Raw genomic sequence first — 22,979 nt, 5'->3', positions numbered from 1 at the left:
ACGATATGGTATGATGGGAACCCTGTTAAGGGTATGAATGAAAAATGCTGTTTCTTTAATTTTCCTCTGTTTCTTCTTGCTTTTGGTAAGCTGTCTCTACCATAGTACTGGGCTGCTGATTCACATTGGGCCTTGTATTGGGGAAGGATATGTTTGGACTGCATGAGATTCCTACTGGGAGCTGAATTGGGACTGTAGGGGATGTAGGTGCATCATCCTCAACTAGCAATGTTTAAATCTTACTTCGGTCGTAAGATCTAGTTGCTTGGTTGCTACATTTATTTCTTTTGCTTCTGAGTTTCTAGGTTTTGTTAGAATAAAGGTACTTGAATATCCTTAGAAGGTGGGTGTATCCGGGAGTGTGAGGTTATGTTTTTTCTTAGAATAGGTCATTTGTATTTCCTATAGGTCGGCTCTTTTTGTCGACCCCTCTGAGGTGTGTCGTTTCTGGTACTACTTACTGAAATATAAATATGACCGACCTCCTTCCATTAAAACAAAATCTCACTCCCAAATATAGAGAGAAAGATGAGGTTCTCTAGCTATTCTATGAAATTTATAAATGTCTTCAAACTATTTTTTCTTTATTCAATAAATAATATAAATTCAAAATTAACTAAAATAAAGATAATTAATACAGGTTAAGATGACTTTTAGTTACTTTTTGACTAAAATTAAGCTACAAAATTATTTGCATCACTAAATATGCTCTTACGAAAGAAAAGGTTTGGCTAGAAGGAAAAAAGCAGACCCTTCTTTTAGCTGAAGCACCCTAAAGCTAGATTGTGTAGCCTACTACACAATGCAATTAATGAAAATGAAAACACGACTTGAGTTAAGATTTGTGTCATGTAACTTTTCAGTCATGATATCTTGATCCATTTAGTAAACCACAACTTTAATTTCACTTGTTTAATTGATCGTGACACTGTATCACAAAATACAAATTTAGAAAACAAAATCAAATTAAAGTTGAAAACAGAAAGAGGCAGCCCCGACTGATGAGCTTCTCATTGGAAATCCAACGGTTGATAATAGCTCGATCGGTTTTCACAAAACTGAAACCGTAAACAAATCTACTGGGCCCACCGGTCCGGTTCCGTAGCAATGTGATCCAAATTCATAATTGGGCTTTTCTCTACGGACTTCATTATTGGGCCTAAGAACACACAAAAGTTGGAAAATTTAAATGACTATTTGGCCCATGGTTCAGTGAATTAACAAGTGACTTGTCTAGTAAGTCGAGAATTGCAAATATAATTGGGGGCGCTGAGAGAGAGAGAGAGAGAGAAGCCCCAAAGCAAAAAAGAGAGTACTAGATCACAAGGAGGAAGAAGAAGAAAGCAAAAGATGGCGAGGTACGATAGGGCCATTACAGTCTTTTCTCCCGACGGCCATCTCTTCCAGGTCGAGTACGCCCTCGAAGCCGTGCGTAAGGGTAACGCCGCCGTCGGCGTCCGTGGCACCGACACCATCGTTCTTGGCGTCGAGAAGAAGTCCACCGCTAAGCTTCAGGACTCCAGGTCCCTTTTCGCCTCTCTCTCTCTATTTCTCTCACGCAGATGATTAGTTTCTCTTTGCTTTGATCTAATGGATGATAAATTTGAGCTTTAGGGTTAGGGTTTATGTATGACGTCGATTTCCAATTTTGGTTTCTGCAGTTAGCTTAGACTAATTGAATGTAGATTTATGATTGGGTTTGCACATATTGCGATTCAGGTTGCTTTTTGAAGAATTCAATATGTTAATGGAAATTTCAGTCTAATGAGAGTGAACTGAGATAGATCGGTAATCTGAACTCTTAGAATTGTGGATGTCCTTATTTAGTAGAAGTACTACGGAAACATGATTGACTCTTTGAAAAAGGCTGCATTTTTAACGCCGCCTTAGGATTATGTATGACTTGTTTATCTGCATTTTTAATGCCCCCTTAAGAATTAAGATGGTCGCTGAAGAAGTGCAGGGCTAATCTGTTTGTTACATTGCCCTTGGTATGAGTGCGTGATGCATGTTTGAACTGTCATAAAAGGGGCTTTGTAATTATTGGGAGGGCATGTGTCTATGTATATTGTATATGCTTCTCCTTGCATACTACCTTTTGATGGGACTGGACACAACCCACATATCGGTTATCATTTAGAATGTGTTTTGCTCATAATAGGTCGTGACCTTGAGTATTCTCTGATCATTTTGTGGCTTCTTCTGTTCAGATCGGTGAGGAAGATTGTGAACCTGGACAATCACATTGCTCTAGCCTGTGCTGGGCTCAAAGCAGATGCTCGTGTCCTGATAAACAAGGCGAGGATTGAATGTCAAAGCCATAGGCTTACTGTTGAGGATCCAGTAACAGTTGAGTATATAACGCGTTACATTGCTGGTCTTCAGCAAAAATACACGCAGAGTGGTGGTGTGAGGCCATTTGGTCTTTCAACTTTGATTGTTGGGTTTGATCCATACACGAATAAACCAGCACTCTATCAGACAGATCCTTCAGGGACTTTTTCAGCATGGAAAGCGAATGCAACGGGAAGGAACTCCAATTCGATAAGGGAATTTCTGGAGAAAAACTACAAAGAAACTTCTGGGCAAGACACCATAAAGCTTGCGATCCGTGCTTTGCTTGAGGTCAGTTCTTTGGCTTGTTTCTTTTGTTGCATAACCTGTTTTTTTTTTTTTTTTTACGACTGATTGCCCAATTTTCTTAATGTTCAATACTCAAAAGTCCAATCCTGTATATGCACATGATTTAATACCATTAGTTTAGTATTCAAACTTTATGTCCTGCAAAGTTATCTAAATCATTCGAAAGGGAAGGCAATAAAATCCTGAGGTAACAGGGTGCAGTTGAGTTTTGATATAATGGTCGTTAAGTCTTAGATGTGAATCGAAATGCATAGCCAGATTTTAGATCCTTGTTGAGGGCCTTTGATCATAATATTGCACTGGTTTTGAAAAGGAACACATATATTATACTCCATTTCATATGGTAACTGACCTGTTTGTTTTATCACAAAGCTTAAAACTTTATCATATTAGAATGTCACTGATAGTTTATTGTTAGCCTTGGGCATGGTACATCTTCAAGTTTTGAGCATCTGAAATGTGTCATACTTCATTGAACTGCTTGCATGACCAAAAGAATGTATAAGGTACCACAAGGGCATTAGACCTTAGATGCCCAAGCTGAGAGCTTAGATATCTGAATATAACTTTGTTCTTTGCACGACTATCACTGTTTATATATTTACTTTGATTTTGTCCTAAGAAGCATGACATTCAAATTTTGGAATGGACTTTGTAGGTTGTTGAAAGTGGAGGGAAGAACATAGAAGTTGCTGTCATGACAAAGGATCATGGTCTGCGACAACTTGAAGAAGCTGAAATCGATGCTATTGTTGCTGACATCGAAGCAGAGAAAGCAGCTGCTGAGGCTGCAAAGAAAGGACCTGCCAGGGAAACATGATCTTCTGTGATGATCCTTTGCAAGTTTCTCACTAATTTCTGGTCAATGTACTCCACCTTGCTGTTATTTTCGAGTTGTACTTTGCACTTGCTTGGCCTAAACTGATTGGTACTGATGGCATTTGGTATGCCTTTGAACTGCTAGTCATCACAGCTTATATCTTGGAATGGATTTAGATTTGCTTTTATGAAGTTTGAATTTGAGACTGCTAGAATCTATTGCCCTCTAATGATGGTAGTCAAATCAATAGACACCCATCTTAACACAGGAAATGGATTGGGAATCTGCAAAGATATTAGTGACCAATAAATCAGTTAAAAGGCAAGCTAAGCTATTGTAATCCGGATATCATGTTATTGTTGGTGTCCCATTGACGTTTTCGTATAACCTGCGTCCAACTTTGTTTGAGGCTTTGAGCCCTCCACGTTATGGTGATTGCAAATTCCACAACTCTTCTGCCTAACGTCAAATTGCTCTAGACTAACTTGGAGCGAATGGTACAACAAAAATACATCAATCAAGATTTTGTTCCGCCACCGTCTTATATTTGATGGCTTCATCTTGCAGTAAGCCTAATAAAAAGACCTAGTACAAGAAACAAGTATATGAAGAAGAAGAAGGAAACAAATCCTAGTATATGACCCAGAAAAATAGCACAAGAAAACGAGTACATGAAGAAGAACAAAACAAATCCGAAAAATTATGAAAAAATACAATTGGCCCATACAGGTCTCGAACCTGTGACCTTCGCGTTATTAGCACGACGCTCTAACCAGCTGAGCTAATAGGCCAATTTGACGAATGGTTCTAGTTTTATATAAATATTTATTCGTTAAAGACATTGAAATATTTTATGTACTCGTTGCAGAGGTGGTTCTGTTTTGTCTTGGCAGATGGTTGGAAACCAGAGACTTTCGATCACCATGAAAGACGATTACGAGGTACAGTTTTCACAATTTAAAGTTGAAAACTTTTCTAATTTAATGAAGCTTACCTTCAGAAACGGCCCGCCACCGTTTTTTCTCTATGAAATTGCAACGCCCAAACCAACCAAAGTATTAAACTTTGGTTCTTCCCCAATTTGCATATTGTTATTCTATTTGGTTTTCGGTTAAAGTTGGGCTTCAGAAATCTTAGGGTTTGCTGTCGTCATTGTGTCGCTAAAGTTTTAGGCTTTTGAGATGCCCAGATGGTTTTGGTAGATTTAAGCTTATGTAGTGTGTCAAAACCTTCATGCTTTATGTAGTAGAATTTTCATATTGGAAGAATCTGTAGCTTGGTGATGTTATTGTTATCTTCTGTAAAGTGAGAAACAATTTGCATGTTCAATTGTTTGGGAATCTACTATGCTGCATAATGGGGAATGATTGCATCTCTGTATTGTGGATTGTTCGAATGGAGGAGTGGTTGCACTCCTTTTTTGCACTTTCAGTTACAAAGCAATGGGATATATGGTTTTGCAGGGATAACGAATCGGTATTAGCTCTAGTTTTGGTTAGATTGGAAGGGTTTGAACGCTTAGTTAACACTAGTTTTTGGGTTTTTATGACAGAAAGAACCATGATTCAGGTATTGGTGTATTCAGCGTTTGAACTTTAGGTGATTGTAAACATTTGGAACATGATAAAGTTCATACTTCATATGCCTCAAACAGCTTTGGATTCAGGCTGAAGTGGTTTAGTGCTTAAACTTAGTTCTGCCACTTACGTTTAGTCAATTATAAACTAGTTATTGGTGTTGAAGTATGATGAGCTAGATATTCATTGCCAACAAGACTTAACTTCCTTCTTTATTGGATTTTTTTATTTAGATTGAAGAGAAAAAGCAAGCTGCTGCTGATGTGTTGGACAACTATTCAAAATTTGTAATGGCATGCATTGGAAATAATGTTCGACCTTGTGACATGAGGTTGCATCTGATGAAGGTAATCTGGCATTTAGTGTCTTAGTTATTTGTTGATTCTAGCAGAGTTGTTTTCTTTATTACTTTTACAAATATGTGATTGAAGGAATGAGTATACAACTGTCCCAATAGCCATGTCAAGTGATTGTGAACAATACCATACATAGTATCTGATGAAAGCATAGGCCTAGCTTTCGGTGTCCCAATCGCCATGCAGGGTTCTTGCCCCATGTATAGACATGTTAATTTACATTAGCTTTCGGTGATTCATTTACTTTCATTATTCTTCAGGAGATTTCAGGTCTACCAACTTCTCTGAAGAAAGATTCATCCCAGAGAGCAGCCTCTCCTGATCTAATGGGTGAATCGTCAAGCTCAGGTACTGCCAGACTTGATAAGACGGACAGTTTTCGAGATCGGGCGCTTTGAGTTGAAGTAGCGGTTATTATTTGTTTGATATTTTACAGTTCTTCGCTGGCAATGTTGTCCGCACGTTCTGTCTCCCCTTGTATGTAGTGTTCTCATCCTGTTGGGGATATTTGTAATGTGATACAACACAAGTTACACCAATCCTTGCACCTTTCCTTTCTGGAGATGTACCTATGCTTCCAATTTACTATATGATTATGGGAGTTCAGATGATGTGATCAGTCATTGTATTATTAATTAGTCCAGGATATGCCATGACTTGTTATATATCGAACAAGAACATACAGGATTCTTTTTGGAGCTTTGGTTACTGATCATATTTCATTCTTTTGGAACTTTGATTAGTTTGGCTTGCAACTAGTAAGATTTGATCCAGGACGGATCTTGGAAAATTTCTACTCTTCCTGGAGATCACAGAAACGGCAAATTGGGAATTTAATCAGCTTCATTTTTAAAAGGTTCAGGTTGGTGGGCAAGGTGCCGGAAACAGCCCTCCAAAGCTTCCCGTAAGTGAATAAAGTAAAAAGAGATGTTCGATCGACAAATCTTTTAGGCTGATCCCATTTCACTAGACCCTAAAAAACAATTCAGAAACAGAAGACAATGGTTGGATCACTTGGATGCTCTAGATGATACTAAAGTTTAAATATTATTCTTCTGGAATTATATTGGTATATGAATCTTATGAATCTGATTTTCTGTAATTGAATTTTCATAAGTTGATCTTGGTTCTCATTTGTAGATATAGGTTTTTGATTGGAATGTATTCCTCAATCGTGCTATTCTCTGTTTTACGTTCATTTTTTATTTAGGTTAGTTAAAAAATATAGTTTAATATGGAACTAAACAGATAGAGATGATCTCATGGTGTAAACCTGGCTTAGGTTTCTTTAAGCTAAATGTGGATGGTTCCAGGTCTTCTAATGGTATGATTGGTTCAGGAGGAGTGATCAGAGATGCTATTGGTGAATGGATAAGTGGATTTATGGTTTGGAGGTTGAATCTGACTCTGCTTGTTTAGTTCAGCTGCTCCAATCTGATGCTATTGAATTGCATCTTCTTGGTACTATCCTCATGAATTGCAAGCAGTTAATGAACCAATTTGATACCTGCCAGATTAGGCATATCCACAGAGAAGGTAATATGGTTGCTGATATCCTTGCTAAAGAAAGTATTCGTCACTCTGCTGGTCTTTGTACTTTCAATTCTCCTCCCGCTCTAGTTGTTGAAGCTATCCTTGATGATATCTTGGGTGTTGCTAGACCTAGGGAAGTTGTTAACAATGGCTGAGTAGGCCTCTTCTTTTCTTTTTGTTTTTTCTTTTTCTGGGCTTGTTGCCTCCATTTCACCAAAAAAAAAAAAAAAAAAAAATTCCATCTCCATGGATTTTACTTGTCTTGGCCTCAAATTGTCAACCCTGAATAGTAGTTGCCACAAAAGCAACACCATAAAGTTGGTACGTTGTTCTGGTCGATATCAAGACGTGACGATAACATTCCATCTAATATTGTAAATTTTAGAGGATATTTTTATTTGATCGGATTGTGCACTCATTTGCCAGCTCACAAAAATATAATTAATTTTTATATATATTTGTCCTCCGACATGTCAAACCTCAATTTTTTTTCTTTAGAAACCACTATATATACATACGTGTATCGAACTTAGACTTGCTCTTGAGTATACATCTGCAAATTGAAAGATGTGGAAGTGCACTCTCTCCAACCACCCTAACTTTTTACGTGATATCATTATCATTATCATTCGTTCTTACTGTCACTACTATATGTTCTTTTGACCTCTGCATCCTTCTTACAATCACTTAAACCAATAAATAGTTCAGACATCCAAAAAATGAATATGAAAACAGTCTGCCAAATTTTCACTAATCACGTGGCTGAACGATTTGATTGGACATATCCTTAAAAAATCGCCTACAGGAAGCATGATTCATGTCATCGGATTGCACAACGGAGGATAAACGTTCGGATACAATTCAACCAGAAATCAAACTTTCAAATCAAAATCCCCTACAAGGTAAACTTAAATTCTGTTCATACCATTAGAATGCAAATTTCTATATACATTTTAATTCTATATCTTAAAACATTTATTTTTACCCCAATTTTATTCTATGATATGAAACGTTTCATTTGTTCTTTCGATCTCTGCATCCTTCTTGCAATCACTCAAATCAATAAACAGTTTGATCATCCACCAAATGAATATGAAAACAGTCCGCCAAATTTTCACAAATCAAGTGGGTGAATGATTTGGCTGGACAGATCCTCAAAAAATCGTCTACAAAGTGCACGAATTACTTCATCAGATTACACGGCGGAGAATAAACATTTCAATTTTACTATTCAATCCCGATCTAAACTTTCAAATCAAAATCCCCTACAAGGTAAACTTGGATTGTGTTCATACCATAGAATACAAATTTGGGGCCGTGACCACTTACCCAATTTTAGCCTAAAAATTGTCCACTTACTCCACTAAGAGTTTTTTAACCCCATTTACCCAATATAATCTCTAGTGACAGTATTGCCCTCATTTTAATTAATGAATTACACTTATCTATCTCTCTCTCAGACTCTCTCTCTCTCTCTCTCTCTCTCTCTCTCTCTCTCTCTCTCTCTCTCTCTCTCTCTCTCTCTCCACCGATTTCTCTCTCCTCGTCGACTCTCTCTCTCTCCCCCTCCCCCCCCCCCCCCAAACCGATTTCTCTCCTCCATCCCCCAAATCCGGCAACGCAGTCATTCCGCCATCCCCGTCGCGCCAAATAAAAGTGCTGCCTCCTCCAAGCAAATCTATCCCCAGCTTGGATCTGTGAACCCAGTCCAGATTGGATCAGTCCGATCCGATGCAATGCAGGCCGCCACTGATTCGACGTCACCCGGCAAAACTCGAACTTGCACCTTCAAGCCATTCCGCCTATGAGTACAGCGAGGCATCTGTGAAACCCAGTCCAGATCGGATCAGTTCGATCAGATTCGATCCAGGCCTACTACGTCGCCCGGCCACCCTCGATCCTGCACCTCCGATGCGCTTCGGCTCCGCCTCGTTCCAATGGAACTAGAAGATGATGATGAACGATGGAGATGGTCTGTGGAGATGGTCAGTGAAGTTAACCACTCCTGCATCGGCCTCACACTCCGGTGGGTGCCCAGAGCAATTTTTGGGTGCCCAGAGATTTTTATTTATTTATTTATTTATTTATTTTTATATCTGTAATGTATTCATTTTGGTTCACTTGAGGGCAATAATATGATTATTGGAGGGTAATAATATGATTATTAGGAGCCAATAATATGAGTATTAGGGAGCAATAATATGATCAATTGTGCTTGTAGTGTATTCATTTTGGTTTCGGGAGTTCATACAATTCACTGGACGAAAAAAATATGATTATTGGAGGCAATAATATGATTTTTGGGAGGCAATAATATGATTAATGGGGGGCAATAATATGATTACTGGGAGTCAATAATATGGTTACTGGGTATTATTGGAGGGCAATAAATTCAGACACCGGAATCCCGACACCAGTTCGGTAGTCGGATTCCGGTGACAGGTCGCCTGATTCCCCTCATCGGTCGCCGGATTTCGGTCAATCGATCGCCGGATTTCGATCACCGGTCGCCGGAGTCCGCTGCCTGCCACTAGTCACCGGAGCACAGCATGGTGGAGGATGACTTTTCTCTCTAAGTGAGAAAGAAGGAGAGGGCAAAAAAGTCCTAAAAATAAATAAAAAGAATAAAAAAAGAATTAATTAGGTAGTAGGGAAATAATCCCTTAGAGTGTTTTGGATAAATGGGGTTAAAAAACTGTTAGTGGAGCAAGTAGGCAATTTTGTTGTTAAAATTGAGTAAATGATCATTTTCCATACAAATTTTTATGTACATTTTTATTCTATATCCTAAATTTCTTTCTTTTTGACCCCAAATCAAATTCAACTATTCCAAATTTTCTACGATGTCAGAATCATATTCCAACAAAAATTAAACTTATATATGGTAAGTAACCCCTACAATATGGAATTAAAAAAAGAAACAAGAGGGTCAAATACAAATAATTAACCCAAACTTGGACAAATAGCCACCTGTGCGAATACGCTAATTTTCTTTCCAACATCTCCAACGGCTACTTTGTAGAACGGTAACCTCAACGGTCAAAAAATTCGAATCTTTCACTCTCTATACATTCCTCTCTCTTAATACCCCTTCACAAATCACACCGATTCCTTCACTCTCTCCTCCTCTCTTCTTCTTCTGAAGCCTCCCAATTCCATCTCAGTCATCTCAGTTCCATATTGTCTTCTTCATCTTTGATTGAAATTGATCTCGGATTCGAAGATGATGCAAGATATGTGGAATGCTCCACCGGGTTTCAGACCCACCAAATCTGCTCCTTCCTCTCCGGCCAAGCCTCTAGGAGTTTCGAGGACTCGGTCCGAGTCGTTCCATGTGACTCACAAGGTGCCAGTGGGGGACACTCCTTACGTTAGAGCCAAGAATGTTCAGGTAAGCTTCTGGACCCTTTACGAAATTCGATTCCAAAACCCAGATTAGTTATTTCAATTCATGTTTAATTGAAGGGTGTTTGGTTTTTGATTTGAATAGCTGGTGGATAAGGATCCAGAGAGGGCTATTCCTCTGTTCTGGGCGGCCATTAATTCTGGGGATAGAGTTGACAGTGCTCTCAAGGACATGGCCATTGTGATGAAGCAACAGAATAGGGCTGAGGAAGCCATTGAAGCCATCAAGTCATTGAGACATCGATGTTCGGATCAAGCCCAGGAGTCACTTGACAACATTCTATTGGATCTTTACAAGGTACTAATTCTTCATAAACCCCAACAAAATCTCAATATTCATTCTGTGTGTGTATAAATTAGGAGTGAAACAGTTGTTGATAATTTGGGGTTGATTTTTGTGCAGAGATGTGGAAGATTGGATGATCAAATAGCACTTTTGAGGCACAAGTTGTTCTTGATTCAACAAGGAATGGCTTTCAATGGAAAACGTACCAAAACTGCCAGATCTCAAGGGAAGAAATTTCAAGTCTCTGTGGAACAAGAAGCCACTAGATTACTGGTAAGACCAGAACCCAAAACCCCAAAGTTTATTGTTTCAATTCAGAATTGTTGAATCAATCTGATCTGGGTCTAATGCTAAGTGACTAGATTATTGTAGAACAAACCAAATTGTTGAAGAAATGTGAACTGGGTCAATAGATTGAGACTAATACTAATTGAATCTGTGTTTTCAGGGGAATTTGGGGTGGGCTTTGATGCAGCAGAACAACTACATTGAAGCCGAAGATGCATACCGGCGAGCACTAACTATAGCACCAGACAACAACAAAATGTGCAATCTCGGAATCTGCTTAATGAAGCAAGGAAGAATCTCGGAGGCTAAAGAGAATCTCCGGCGAGTCAAGCCTGCCGTGGCTGATGGGCCAAGAGGAACAGATTCACATCTTAAAGCCTATGAAAGGGCGCAGCAAATGCTCAAGGACTTAGAGTCTGAGATGATGAACAAGGGTCTGGACCGGGTAGAGCAGAGCCGGCTTTTCGATGCCTTTCTTGGGTCCTCATCGATTTGGCAGCCCCAGCCTTGCAGAGACAATCACCACACCACATTGCCTCCAGTGGAATCTGTCAAAATCGATGAGTTTGCGGACGAAAACATCAACTCCTTGCTGCTAACTCAGCCCAGAACCAAAGTTCTGCCTCCCCTTGGAAACAACAACGCACTTAACTCACTGAATTGTGCTGCACAGCCTTTTTACTCAAAGCTCATTCCTGGTCCAATAGGGAATGATGGTTCTCAATCTCAATGTGCTGAGACCCTTAAGAGGACTAGGTCTGGGAATGCTGCCAATATGAGAGTGACTGATGCAATTGAGATCCCAACAAAGCCTACTGTGGAGTTGGGTGTACCGGAAAACAAGACTCGAAGAAGGCTGTCACTTGAGGAAAATGAAGAGAACAAATTGGCTCAGTTTTTGCCTGATAGCAAGGACTTTGAAGAGGCCATCATTGCTGCTGTGATTGACCCAACAAATGAAGCAGCGAAGGCGATTGGCAATGGAAACAATTCGGGGATGTTTCCAAAGAAGATTGAGAAGAGGCTCAGGGTATTTCAAGACATTACTCTCTCTTTAAGTCCGAGGGCAAGGGCCTAAGTAATCTAAGTTGCTTTAGTCTCTAATAATTAAACTAAGTATCTGCTATATAACTAATTTAAGTTCGGGGGGTTTAGGCTGGAGATGGAGTTGTGGAGATGAACTTGTTCTCCTTCAATTATCGTTTCCTGGTAGAGAATGGGAGTGTGTAGTTGAAGCTGTAATCTCAGGCTTATTACTCCACTCAGCAGGAAAAAAGCTCATTTAAGTTTTACATTTATGTATGCGTTTTGGGCCATCTTTAAAGATAATGAATAACAATGAATCTTTTTTATATTTCTTTGTTTCCTTCATCTTATTTGGAAATGTTATATTTCTTTGTTTCCTTCATCTTATTTGGAAATGTCCGACAGGTGTTGTTTCTGCTGACATGTATGATGAACAAGTGCAGATCAAGCAGACCAGGCTTTTCGATACCTTCCTAGGCTCTCTAGGCAGCCTGCCATCAATTTGGCAGCCTCAGCCTTTCAGAGACTATCGCCTCCATCAATTGCTGTTTACTAGCAATAGGTTCTGGTAGTAAAACTCACCAAGATATTGCTTTGCTGATGATGATGATAACATCAACTCAAGCATATTTACAAGCAAAGTTCCTCAGCAGATCAGTTTAGTTGGAGATGAACTTGTTCTCCTCTAAATAGTAGAAGTAGAAGCATATTCTATGGATTCATGTATGCATTGTAAACAGCACATCTTTATTTGAGTGAATAAAAATAGCTCATTTTCGATAAACACCAGTGAAATCTTTATTTCTTCATTTTTCATTTTCTGGCTCTGGATTGAGCAACAATATATATACTAATCAAATTACATGGGGTATGTACCTATTTACACGCTTAACGTACTTATATATGAAAGTTGTAGAGTCCCAGTGTATATCCATGGACCCTAATTATTGTATTGTTTCCATATGAGAAACGGGTCTGTCAACTCCCACACAACTGCCAGAACTAAGACAGCAGCAATGCTAAGAGCAAGTCCTACCTTCTGACCTGAAGAAGGTGGGCTAAAGCCAAGTTCTGATAGTTTCTTGTGTGATACTGCATAGTCTCTGAAGAATGCATCCTTATCCTGCCAATATACATATGATTCATCTTAATTTTGGAATATGCGGTATCATAAAATTATCAACAGCACATAGAGACTTCAGCCAATTTACGTTTGCATATAGTTCGACATAGTGATGGAACCCAGGATCCTCCACTAGAGCCTTGTCTGTGGGAAGTTTCATCAGTCCCTCTGACTCCCCTTTCAATAGTTCCCTGATCAAAGAATTCACATTTCTAGACATTACATATTGATTATTGCATATACAAGTAGGTGACTTTTCTATGAACGTCTTACACAAAGTATGAGTTGTCAAACTTCGCAGGCTCCTTTGTCCAGGGTCCATCAAAGCCTGATCTCTCCTGATGTGCCCTTCCCTACAGGACCATAAGAAGAGATAAATTTCTATATATGTTGATCAGTGCAGTGAAGGATAAGATTGTCTGCTTTGGATTGCGAAAGTTACCAATGTGTGGCCTCCTGATAGCACCACAATGTCCTGGTCAGACAGTCCCATACGGTAGAAAGTATCCCTTAAATGTGATGCACCTATGAACAAAGTGAAACTTAATGCAGTTAGCAACCTTGTTTAACACATGAAATTGTACGAACACAGTTGATGGCATACCAAGTTTGGCATCTGGTAGGCGCCCTTCTGGTGGTGACTGCTTTGAGTCCTAAATTGAGAGATAAAGAAAGGTATTGAAGAAAAACAACTTAGGTATCGGTCACACGAAACTCTTTTCGATTGCATACCTTTCTACCCGGAACAAGGTCAATAGGTGGACCTCCAGTGACCTCTATTGCAACAACCCCAGCAAGCTAGAAACCAACCTTTAAAGTAAGTGAAATTGTGGGTTTGATTGACATTAGCTATTAAACACATCAAACACTAGAAAGTATTATACCTGGTAGAGGTCAGCATATGTAATTTTTGGGTGCTTGGCCTTCACTTCTTCTGAAAATCAAACCACAATCAAGAACACAGAGAATCCCAATTGAAATTTGAACAAGAAAGGCTTACCACATAAGTCAACCGCGATTTTCAATCCATTATTTGCGCTATGTTTTAACTCTTCCTCATTCCTGATTGAGCCATTAGGCCCTCCGGTTTTTGTAAAAGCATCATATGTTCCAGCATCATGCCACCTATAAGAATATTGTTCATAAATGTGACTTCTGATTGGTTAATGAGGACCCTCAATCATGAAAACTAATCACCATATCCATAATATTGAAATTTTGATTCAAAAAGTACCATCTTTACAGTCTAAGAAGGGGCAGAATCAGGTAGGCTAAAGAGTTAAGCTAACAATAGGAAATTAGGAATACAAGACATCGAAGAACAAGTTTAGTGGAACAACCAAGTGAAGGAAAGAAGGTAGAGGGGATAATTACGCTAAACGAAGCATGATAGGAGCGCAGTTCTTGCTGTAGATAAGAGCACGAAGGTCTTGGCGAGCCCTCTCAATTTCCTGGAGGTAGAGTTGCTTTTCCTTTACAGACCGTAATGCCGCCATGAGAACTGGTATGCAGCCTTACTGAAATTGCAGTGCTTGTTAATAAGAGGTTTTGTTGCAGTTCATTTTATATGGAGGAATAGGAAGAATCGGAATGAAGGAAGAGTGGCAGGAGGGTTTTGCAGAGAACAAGAAAAGCATTGGTACCCTTTTTGAATAAGCAGGAAGGTTTCTTCCCCCTTCTTTCAGTTGTGCTCTTTAAATTTCTCTGTCAAGTTATTAAAAGGCAAAGCATTGTAGTCATAAATACCAGCAATACGTCCTTTATAAGCTGAATCGAGAATTTTAGAACTTATTACAGCAAAAGTGCAAGGTTCCACTGAGAATAAGTACTATTCTTCTCTGAATGGAACAAGAAATATAATTCACTGGTTTCTTATGATATGCTAGAAAGAAGACATTTTCACTTGACTCTTTTATGAACTTCGTATAAGTAACCCAGAATCACCACCGCAGCTGCCACTGCAACTCCCACAGCACTTTGTGCCACTACGACACTAGTCTTTTCAGCTTCCTTGAGACTAGATGGAGGTGGAGTGAAGCCTAGCTCTGACAGTTTCTTCTGTGATGCTGCATAGTCTCTGAAAAATGCATCCTCATCCTACAAAGTAATCGGGGGAAAAGGTAAACATTATGCTCCACAATAACATTTCACCCAAGTTTCCAGAAGTACCCAGGTCGAATTACCTTTGCATAAAGTTCAACGTAGGGGCGGAACGCAGGATCATCCAATAAAGCCTTGTCTGTGGGTAGTTTCAACAGCCCCTCTGATTCTCCTTTCAGTAGCTCCCTGATAACAATTTTGTAAAGTTAAACCCGTAGTTAGAACTTGTAACTTACCGGTGAAAAGCACCAGATTACAAGAAAAGGGTGTCCAGATGACACTGAAATTTGTTAATACTATATTTGTTCCTATCAAATAAAATGTTCAACAAAATTAGTGATTCTCTTACACAAAGTATGAATTGTCAAACTTCAGAGGCTCTTTTGTCCAAGGGCCATCAAAGCCGGACCTTTCTGGATGTGCTCTACCCTACAGAACCGAAGAACATTAGGTTTTATGTACTATAAATAGCAAAAGTGTGACACAAAGTGATGGATCCATGTAAAAAGCTATAGATATACCAATGTATGGGCTCCAGACAGTGCGACAATGTCCTTATCAGACAGACCCATGCGGTAAAAGATGTCCTTCAAATGTGGTGCACCTGCACCAAAATTGAACAGCCAAAGCATTCAGTACTATTAAGCAAAAGCACAATCATGATGATCTTCATCTCAGTACATAGGCATGCATATACCTTTTTTGGCATCTGGAAGCCTTCCTTCTTCAGGAGATTCCAATGAATCCTGTTTAAAATTATAAAAATTAAGTTCATTAAAAACTAAAAACAACCCAACAATTTAGATTGTTTTTGACAACAGCCATTAAGGCATGATCAGTAACATACCTTCCTACCGGGAACAAACTCAATAGTAGGGCCTCCGGTGACCTCAACTGCAACAACCCCAGCAAGCTACGGTCATAAAACAAAAGTTGTTAAGTTTTACAGATCAAACACATAAAAATTCATCAAATTAAACCGAGATTTGCAGTGTTTTTTTCTCACTGCTATGCGAAACATGAAGTACAGAATAAAGCCAAAGATTAACAATTCTATAGAGGAGAGATACACAATAACAATAGTCACCTGGTAAAGGTCAGCATATGTGATTTTCGGATGTTTGGCCTTCACTTCCTCTACATATCAAAATAGAATCACACCAAAATTAGCAAGCGATGATAAACAAGAATCAATACTATCCTTGTAGACCAAACATTTTCAATTAGTGTAACTTAGAATCAGAGAAACTTACTAAAAGTAAAAAAAAAAACCCTCACCACAAAAATTAACAGCAATTTTCAAACCACTATTAGCTGCATGGCCCAACTCATGCTCATTCCTGATGGAGCCAGTTGCCCCTCCAGTCTTCGTTTCAGCGTTGTAAGTTCCAGCATCGTGCCACCTGCAACAATCAAAGTCCAAGAATTGCAGAAATTCTAAGCATTTTGGTCAACTCTGAGCTTCACTCAGTCAAGAAACGAAATTGAATGAGGGAAATGAGAATCTACGCCAGACGAAGCATGATGGGAGCGCAGTTGCGGTTGGAGATGAGAGCGCGGAGGTCCCGACGAGCCTTCTCGATTTCTTTCAGGTACTGCGCGTCTACTACGACAGGTTCCGCCATGGCGGCGCGTACGTTCCACGCGCTTGGTTCTGGTTCGGTTTGCTGAGCTCTGTGGATAGCGGGAGAGAGGGAATGGAAAGCTTTGAGCGTTTTTGGTTATTTATTTATTTTCGTTGTTTTTTAGTAATTAAAGTGGGGTGGTACAGGGGCGTCATCAGTGGGCGTGAGATGGACGCGCCGGAAAGAGGACGGATAGAGTAAAGAATCGGGTGGTGTTAGTGGAGCGTGAGGCTGGAGTGGTTTGAGAGTGCGCGTGGGTTTAAACTTCCACATCTTTCTTGGAGTTCGCACCTTCTGGAACGAATTAACGAACCGATGCGTCATCCGGAGTCTGAGGAAGGACTTTGTCGTTAAGTTGGGCCTTGGGTTTTGACTTGGGCCTTGACCCTTTACTTGGGCCATTGGCCTAAAAAGACCATGAAGAACAAGAACAACCTGCAAAACTGTCGCAGATCAATCAATTTTTGACTAAATTTCTAATAGAGCAAGTGACCCTAAATGCGTTTGGGAGAAACCAAGTAAGAATTTGTGTTTGAAAATCTCAACATTCATCTTTTTTTAATCTGAATAAGATAATTCATTTTAATTATAAATTATCATCTACCTTAACAAACACGAACAATTGTTTTTTTGTAATACATTAATAACAAATAAGTTTTATGATTATATCATACACCTAATTTAGACATTTAGTCTACAAGCTCATCTAGTCTTCATATAATCAGCTCCAGGCCTAATGTTTATCGCCATTGTGTTCAGCGAACAAGAACTGAAAGATCAAAGCAAGAGCAGTAGGCTAGGTCACCTTGAAGAACAGAAAAATGCTTCAGTTTCATTTGGTCAAACGCATTCTTCGACCTCATTGATAGTTTGATACTTCAATAGTTCAATTATTTGTGCAGTAATTAAGATTTATAAGTAGAGTAGTAGATTGATTTATAAATTGATTCATGTGTGGTCCGCTGGTAGGACTCTAGTAGAGTAGGCCTCATGACTTCTTTAAAAACAAGTCCATCTTCTATGTACTTCGGAAGCTGATGTACTGGAATCTTAAAGCACCACTGTAATTTTCTGGCTGGGGAGTGCTACATAGTATTAGTACGTACCCACCCAGCACTCGGCCATGTGGCAAAATATCAGATTTTCCTAATATTAAATCCATTTAGAAATACAGCAATCGGTTTGAATGAATTCCCTTCCATATTTTCCCTTCTTATGTCCTTGCTCCCTCCTCTCTCACCATCGTTTCTTTTTTCTTCATCAAACCCATCATTCTACTTCTAAGTTGGACCGCTAAATTTGTTATATGGACCTCTATTATTTTTTAATAGTTATTGAACTTTGTCAACTCATATAAAAATACATATAAAGATATAGAGAGAGAGAGAAAAGAAAAAAAACTTTTCTTACCTCCCACGACAAACTAAAGATGTTTTTCTTTTTACTTTCAAAGTATGTTCTCTCTTCAATCTCCCATGCTTGGATGCAAGATAATACAATTGTACAAAATTTTAAATTGTTATTGTTTTCTATTAAAGTCCCATATTTTGAAGATGAAATTAGATAAGTTTGACCTTTATACTTGTAAGCAAAACTACTCCTTGTTTGTTTCAACTTTAGGAAGGGATAGATGAATGCAGCAGTAACAAAAAATATTTGTAATTTCTCAGTTTGTTCTGCTACTTCCCTTAACTTTTTCTTCAAAGTTTATATTTTCAATTCTCCATGGCTTACGACACTCTAAAATGTTGGATTGATTCATAGATCCGATGGAACCAACATTAAAGAATCTTGCTTTTAGGAAAGGCTCTTCTTCAAGTTCAAGCGTTAATACCCCGAAGACTCATGAGCAGCGTTAATCCCTGAAACTTGACTTAGTTGACTAGTCCAAATCTGCAATTTGGTCAATTCATTCTGCTTCTTCTTCTCTTAGTTGAATTAATAGAGATAATAAAAAAAAAATAGAACAAAAGATTGTTGAAGAATAAATTTAATTGTTCAAGGATATTTTGGTAAAATTAAGGAGGTGCACTTAGCTATTTAAGTATTTAAAAAAGTGAATTAGAGATCCAATAAGTAGGAGAGGTCCAAATAGCAAATTTGGACGTCCAACTAGAACCCCCCGCTTCTAAATCAAGATACGAGCAGTGAAAAATCTCCAGACGGTTCTATTTGCTTCCCAACGATGACACAACGGAAAGATAATTCGTTCTGCAACTCGAATACAGCATAGTATAATATCCATTCTCACAGCTTTCCCATCATGTTGCCACTGGAAAATACATCCAGTGACACCAAATTTCACCCTACCACTAGGAGATAGTGATAAATCTACAGAGATCCCTCATTTATTTAACACACCAAACTATAAGAAAAATCGAGTTCTACACATCCACAAATCATCAAATCCCTCGCAAAACCATTCTTAATTTAGGCTCCCAATCTTAATCAAACATCAAACCATGTTCAATACCCGTCTGAAATTTGTGTCGTAATCAGACAAAGAATATATCTATTCAACGAAACCTGGGCAACTGGGTTATCGGTTTTGTGCTTTGATAACCCATTAGAACCATCAATAAATCACTTATCAATGAACAGTGTAAGATGGGTTTGAGTAAGTTTTCTTTTTTTAGTAAGGGCTCATGAACTTGATATGAGGGAGGAGGACATGCAATGGTCGGGTTTGAGAAATATGAATCGGGTTTCTTGTGTTTCTCTTTCTCTAGATGATTTTGTTTCTTGGGTCTTTATTTGGTCAGATTGTTTTAGGTTGATTTTGTTTTTTGGATATTGCGAAGATCTTGGGAATTTGAAAATTCAAAGAGAGCACTGCAAAGATTGAAAATTTGCGATTTAGGAAAAGATGAAATACAAATTGGGTTTTGCTTGCTTAATGTGAAGGCAATGAGGACTGAAAATTTGAAATTTATTTACTGAAGAATAGAAGACAAAGCAAAACATTGCAGATGATTCTGGTCTCTGGGTAGGAAGGGCGAGAGAGAGAGAGAGAGGAGAAGTTGGGAAATCTGACGATCGAGGGGGAGCGCAAAGTAGGAAAGTGATAAGTTATTTTTAACCTTTATTATTATTGTTTAATATAAAGAGACAAATTGAGAAAAGAAAGCAACACGTGGCGGACTCGGATTGAGGTGTGGCCGACCCAACCGCACCCTTCGGTTGAGCCTAGCATTCCCCTTTCTGGTAAAGTAGTAATATTATTTGCTGCATAAACCTTGGTAACTTTTTCTTTTCTGGGTAAAAGAATTATGCAATAACATTAACATATGCATGAAGAGGCCCATAAAGCATGTGGTGACAGAACAACAAAGTAGAGGTTGTAATATAAAAATGGAAGATCAAAAGGGGACGTTGCTCCACTTTGAAACCCAGAAATGCTCTGTTCACTGTTCTCCAGAAGAACCAAGGAGATAGAAAATAAGATTTAAGGCCCCAAATGATGCCCTTCTGCCATGCCATCTGATCCCGAATCAAACAAAACTTTTGTTTAGATCATATGGTATTAGAATATACTGGGAAGAATAATGCTGTCCTTCGTAATTAATTAGTACTAATCTAGCTCTTATTTTAATGGTTGTTTTTGAGCTATTCTATGATTTTCTTGATCCTCGAAGATAAATTAACTTGGGAGACGAGTACAATCTGACTAGACCATTTTTTACTGTGGTTTCAAAGGGTTTAGGATCCCCAAGGTAAAATTGCTATTTTAACAAATTTTACTGTTTCATTCAATATAGGAAGAGGATACTTTTTGACTTATGCTCAGAATTTAATTTTACACAATACTCCAACAGACATTATTGAACCAGGAAATTTCATTAATTCTTAGGGGCCAATATTTCAAAAAATCAAAATGACGTTAAAAGTGTTGGAAATATGAACAATAGCTCGAAATTAATCAAATGCTTCATAAGCAAAGCAAAGAATTTATTGATGCAGCTTCAATCGATTACTACTTAGGCAACGAACCCATAATATATGTTTGAATGTCTTTTTTTGTAGGATTATTTTGATTTTTAGTGTTGTTAGAAGAGTCATTTAGTATATCTTGATCGCTGAGCACTCTCGAAGAAATATTATCAATTTTATTAAAAAAAAATGAGCTTTATAATATTTCAAACGGGGCTGTGACCACTTACCCAATTTTTAGCTAAAAATTGCCCACTTACTCCACAAAGAGTTTTTTAACCCCATTTACCCAATCTAACAGTATTTGACAGTATTGCCCTCATTTTAATTAACAAATTAAACTCATATCTCTCTCTCCTCCCCCTCATCGATCTCTCTTTCTCTAACCTCGTCTCAGGCTCTCTTTCTCTCTCTCTCTCTGAGCCACCACGCCCACCACTCCACCGTCGATGTCGGCCTCCACCGTCGCCGCTCCGTCCCACCGTCGGACCACCAGAGAATGAAGCCATCTAACTCCACGATCCCAACCCCTCTGGGCTTAGCCGGTTTTGTTCGTCAGATGTCCGGGAAGCTCTCCACGCCGGAATCGGGTCTGGGCTTCGTCGGTTTTATTCGTCAGATGTCAGGGAAGCTCCGAAGCTCCACGCCCGAATCGGGTCTGGGCTTCCCTTGCAGGTCTCGGACGACGTCAAAACTGTGGTCTATTGGGGGGTAATAGACAGATTATTGCCCCCCATTAATTTCTTAACTGTGGTTAATTAATCACTGAAATTAGAGTTTTGATAAGTCTTATGTTGTTTTGAGTTTATTAAAGTACAATAATCTGTCAATGATAGTTAAGTGAAGGGTTCTGACTTAAAACGAAGACATTATTTGGGGGCAGTAATGTGTCTACTGCCCCCCACTAAACCATTAAAACTTGCACCAATTTCAAGGATTCACAGTGTATTGCACTTTATCACAAACAAATCAACAAGAGATGATTACTATCTCCTAAGTAAGACATTATTGGGTGGCACTAATGTGTCTACTGCCCTCCAATAGACCATCAAACATTACACCGCTTCCTATGTTTCACAGATTATAGAAGTTATTCACACTCAAAACAACAGATAATGTCTAAAAACCCACATGTTGAGAGTCAATATTCTGTCTACTGCCCCCTACTAGACTGACACAAACCACACAATTTTTTTCATTTATCGACTACTGCAATTTAACACTACGTTTACTTTGGAATAACAGTTTTCAGTCCGTCAATAAATAAAGTAGTCATCATTGGCCCCCAATACAAAGTCTACTAGGGGCACTAATGTAACAACTTTTATGGTTATGACTGCACAATAGCAGATAGCAGTTTTCAGTCCGTCGTCGATTCCTTCATAAGGTCAACCCCGGCCTCGCCGAGCTTCTAAGCGTCGAGGACCGTTGGCTTGGCGTCGAGCCTGGCCGCGGAGAGCACGACGATGAGTTTCGGTGCCGCGATGGCGAGAGCAGGCGTTGTGGGCGACCTGCTGGAGGGATGGAGGGAGGGAGAGAGAAATCCGACGTCGTCTGGAGAGAGAGAGAGAGAGAGAGAGAGAGAGAGAGAGAGAGAGAGAGAGAGAGAGAGAGAGAGAAATCGGTGAGGGGGGAGAGGGCAAAAAAGTCCCAAAAATAAATAAAAAGAAGAAAAAAAGAATTAATTGGGTAAAGGGGAAATAATCCCTTAGAGTGTTTTGGGTAAACGGGGTTAAAAAACAGTTAGTGGAGCAAGTGGACAAATTTTAAGCTAAAATTAGGTAAATGAGCATTTTCCCATTTCAAACTATGAATCATAAAATTTCATTTTAAGTTCAACACATAAAGTGAAAATAATGAAAATTGAATTCTCACCACATATGAATAATGAAGAAATTAAACTTATCTAACCGTAACAAAATTTTATATACCATATCATTGATTTTATCATGTTTAAAGTGTATATAGTGATCCAAAACTTAACGGATAAACCGATATGATTGAAAAATCTCCACCGTTTTTTTTTTTTTTTTTGAAAGGGGTTTGGATCTCCACCGTTTTATACAACCAAGTTCTCTTAATATTGCCATGGCAAATTGCCAATGGAGGCGCAAACATATCTTCTTGCAACTTGTACGAAAGTTTCTTATCAAGAAATTTCCATTTTTCGTTGAACCAAAAAAAAAAGATAAACGGTCGAACTGTACTTTTGGATACTGACAGACTCATGACTGTTCAGTTTCTGGTCACTGACTCACAAACAAGTC

At 38.8% G+C, this 22,979-nt stretch overlaps 5 protein-coding genes and 1 non-coding gene across 6 annotated transcripts; 3 read left to right on the top strand and 3 right to left on the bottom strand.

Moving 5' to 3' along the window:
* Positions 1–1,257: 1,257 nt before the first annotated feature.
* Positions 1,258–3,674, top strand: LOC112183429 (proteasome subunit alpha type-7). The gene is made up of 3 exons (XM_024321809.2): positions 1,258–1,523; positions 2,211–2,625; positions 3,302–3,674. The coding sequence occupies exons 1-3, from the start codon at positions 1,351–1,353 to the stop codon at positions 3,461–3,463; spliced, it is 750 nt and encodes a 249-aa protein (XP_024177577.1). The 5' UTR covers positions 1,258–1,350; the 3' UTR covers positions 3,464–3,674.
* Positions 3,675–4,180: 506 nt separating this feature from the next.
* On the bottom strand, positions 4,181–4,254 carry TRNAI-AAU. The gene has a single exon. It is a non-coding gene; the product is annotated as a tRNA-Ile (tRNA).
* Positions 4,250–6,111, top strand: LOC112183430. The gene is made up of 3 exons (XM_024321810.2): positions 4,250–4,404; positions 5,274–5,387; positions 5,657–6,111. The coding sequence occupies exons 1-3, from the start codon at positions 4,357–4,359 to the stop codon at positions 5,792–5,794; spliced, it is 300 nt and encodes a 99-aa protein (XP_024177578.1). The 5' UTR covers positions 4,250–4,356; the 3' UTR covers positions 5,795–6,111.
* A 3,921-nt stretch (positions 6,112–10,032) lies between these two features.
* On the top strand, positions 10,033–12,262 carry LOC112183426 (protein POLLENLESS 3-LIKE 2). The gene is made up of 4 exons (XM_024321804.2): positions 10,033–10,320; positions 10,420–10,632; positions 10,738–10,893; positions 11,069–12,262. Exons 1-4 carry the CDS (start codon positions 10,153–10,155, stop codon positions 11,984–11,986), a joined length of 1,455 nt encoding a protein of 484 aa, XP_024177572.1. The 5' UTR covers positions 10,033–10,152; the 3' UTR covers positions 11,987–12,262.
* Positions 12,263–12,714: 452 nt separating this feature from the next.
* Positions 12,715–14,842, bottom strand: LOC112183428 (L-ascorbate peroxidase 3). Its single transcript, XM_024321808.2, has 10 exons — positions 14,701–14,842; positions 14,432–14,574; positions 14,058–14,182; positions 13,942–13,991; positions 13,790–13,855; positions 13,662–13,710; positions 13,500–13,582; positions 13,331–13,410; positions 13,146–13,248; positions 12,715–13,057 (listed from the first exon to the last, which is right to left on the bottom strand). The coding sequence occupies exons 2-10, from the start codon at positions 14,551–14,553 to the stop codon at positions 12,875–12,877; spliced, it is 861 nt and encodes a 286-aa protein (XP_024177576.1). The 5' UTR covers positions 14,554–14,574; positions 14,701–14,842; the 3' UTR covers positions 12,715–12,874.
* Positions 14,799–16,871, bottom strand: LOC112183427 (L-ascorbate peroxidase 3). The gene is made up of 9 exons (XM_024321805.2): positions 16,667–16,871; positions 16,436–16,560; positions 16,245–16,294; positions 16,005–16,070; positions 15,855–15,903; positions 15,679–15,761; positions 15,507–15,586; positions 15,241–15,343; positions 14,799–15,154 (listed from the first exon to the last, which is right to left on the bottom strand). The coding sequence occupies exons 1-9, from the start codon at positions 16,780–16,782 to the stop codon at positions 14,957–14,959; spliced, it is 870 nt and encodes a 289-aa protein (XP_024177573.1). The 5' UTR covers positions 16,783–16,871; the 3' UTR covers positions 14,799–14,956.
* Between the last annotated feature and the right edge of the window lie 6,108 nt (positions 16,872–22,979).

The sequence above is a fragment of the Rosa chinensis genome, chromosome 2, assembly GCF_002994745.2.
Source record: "Rosa chinensis cultivar Old Blush chromosome 2, RchiOBHm-V2, whole genome shotgun sequence".
In the NCBI taxonomy this organism is placed as follows: domain Eukaryota; kingdom Viridiplantae; phylum Streptophyta; class Magnoliopsida; order Rosales; family Rosaceae; genus Rosa; species Rosa chinensis.
Note: the sequence above shows the minus strand (reverse complement) of the source record. Positions and strands in the feature narration are given on the sequence as shown.

Bases quoted from the DNA above. Each gene is read 5' to 3' on its own strand.
- LOC112183429 (XM_024321809.2), top strand. From the start codon at position 1,351: ATGGCGAGGTACGATAGGGCCATTACAGTCTTTTCTCCCGACGGCCAT. The intron at 1,524-2,210 runs GTCCCTTTTCGC...TCTTCTGTTCAG, and splicing joins GCTAAGCTTCAGGACTCCAG to ATCGGTGAGGAAGATTGTGA. The intron at 2,626-3,301 runs GTCAGTTCTTTG...TGGACTTTGTAG, and splicing joins CGATCCGTGCTTTGCTTGAG to GTTGTTGAAAGTGGAGGGAA.
- LOC112183430 (XM_024321810.2), top strand. From the start codon at position 4,357: ATGGTTGGAAACCAGAGACTTTCGATCACCATGAAAGACGATTACGAG. The intron at 4,405-5,273 runs GTACAGTTTTCA...TTTTTTATTTAG, and splicing joins CCATGAAAGACGATTACGAG to ATTGAAGAGAAAAAGCAAGC. The intron at 5,388-5,656 runs GTAATCTGGCAT...ATTATTCTTCAG, and splicing joins TGAGGTTGCATCTGATGAAG to GAGATTTCAGGTCTACCAAC.
- LOC112183426 (XM_024321804.2), top strand. From the start codon at position 10,153: ATGATGCAAGATATGTGGAATGCTCCACCGGGTTTCAGACCCACCAAA. The intron at 10,321-10,419 runs GTAAGCTTCTGG...TGATTTGAATAG, and splicing joins TTAGAGCCAAGAATGTTCAG to CTGGTGGATAAGGATCCAGA. The intron at 10,894-11,068 runs GTAAGACCAGAA...CTGTGTTTTCAG, and splicing joins AAGAAGCCACTAGATTACTG to GGGAATTTGGGGTGGGCTTT.
- LOC112183428 (XM_024321808.2), bottom strand. From the start codon at position 14,553: ATGGCGGCATTACGGTCTGTAAAGGAAAAGCAACTCTACCTCCAGGAA. The intron at 13,583-13,661 runs GTATGCCATCAA...CTTTGTTCATAG, and splicing joins CCTACCAGATGCCAAACTTG to GTGCATCACATTTAAGGGAT. The intron at 13,249-13,330 runs GTAAGACGTTCA...TTCTTTGATCAG, and splicing joins TTTGACAACTCATACTTTGT to GGAACTATTGAAAGGGGAGT.
- LOC112183427 (XM_024321805.2), bottom strand. From the start codon at position 16,782: ATGGCGGAACCTGTCGTAGTAGACGCGCAGTACCTGAAAGAAATCGAG. The intron at 15,587-15,678 runs GTATATCTATAG...TCGGTTCTGTAG, and splicing joins TGTCTGGAGCCCATACATTG to GGTAGAGCACATCCAGAAAG. The intron at 15,344-15,506 runs GTAAGAGAATCA...AATTGTTATCAG, and splicing joins TTTGACAATTCATACTTTGT to GGAGCTACTGAAAGGAGAAT.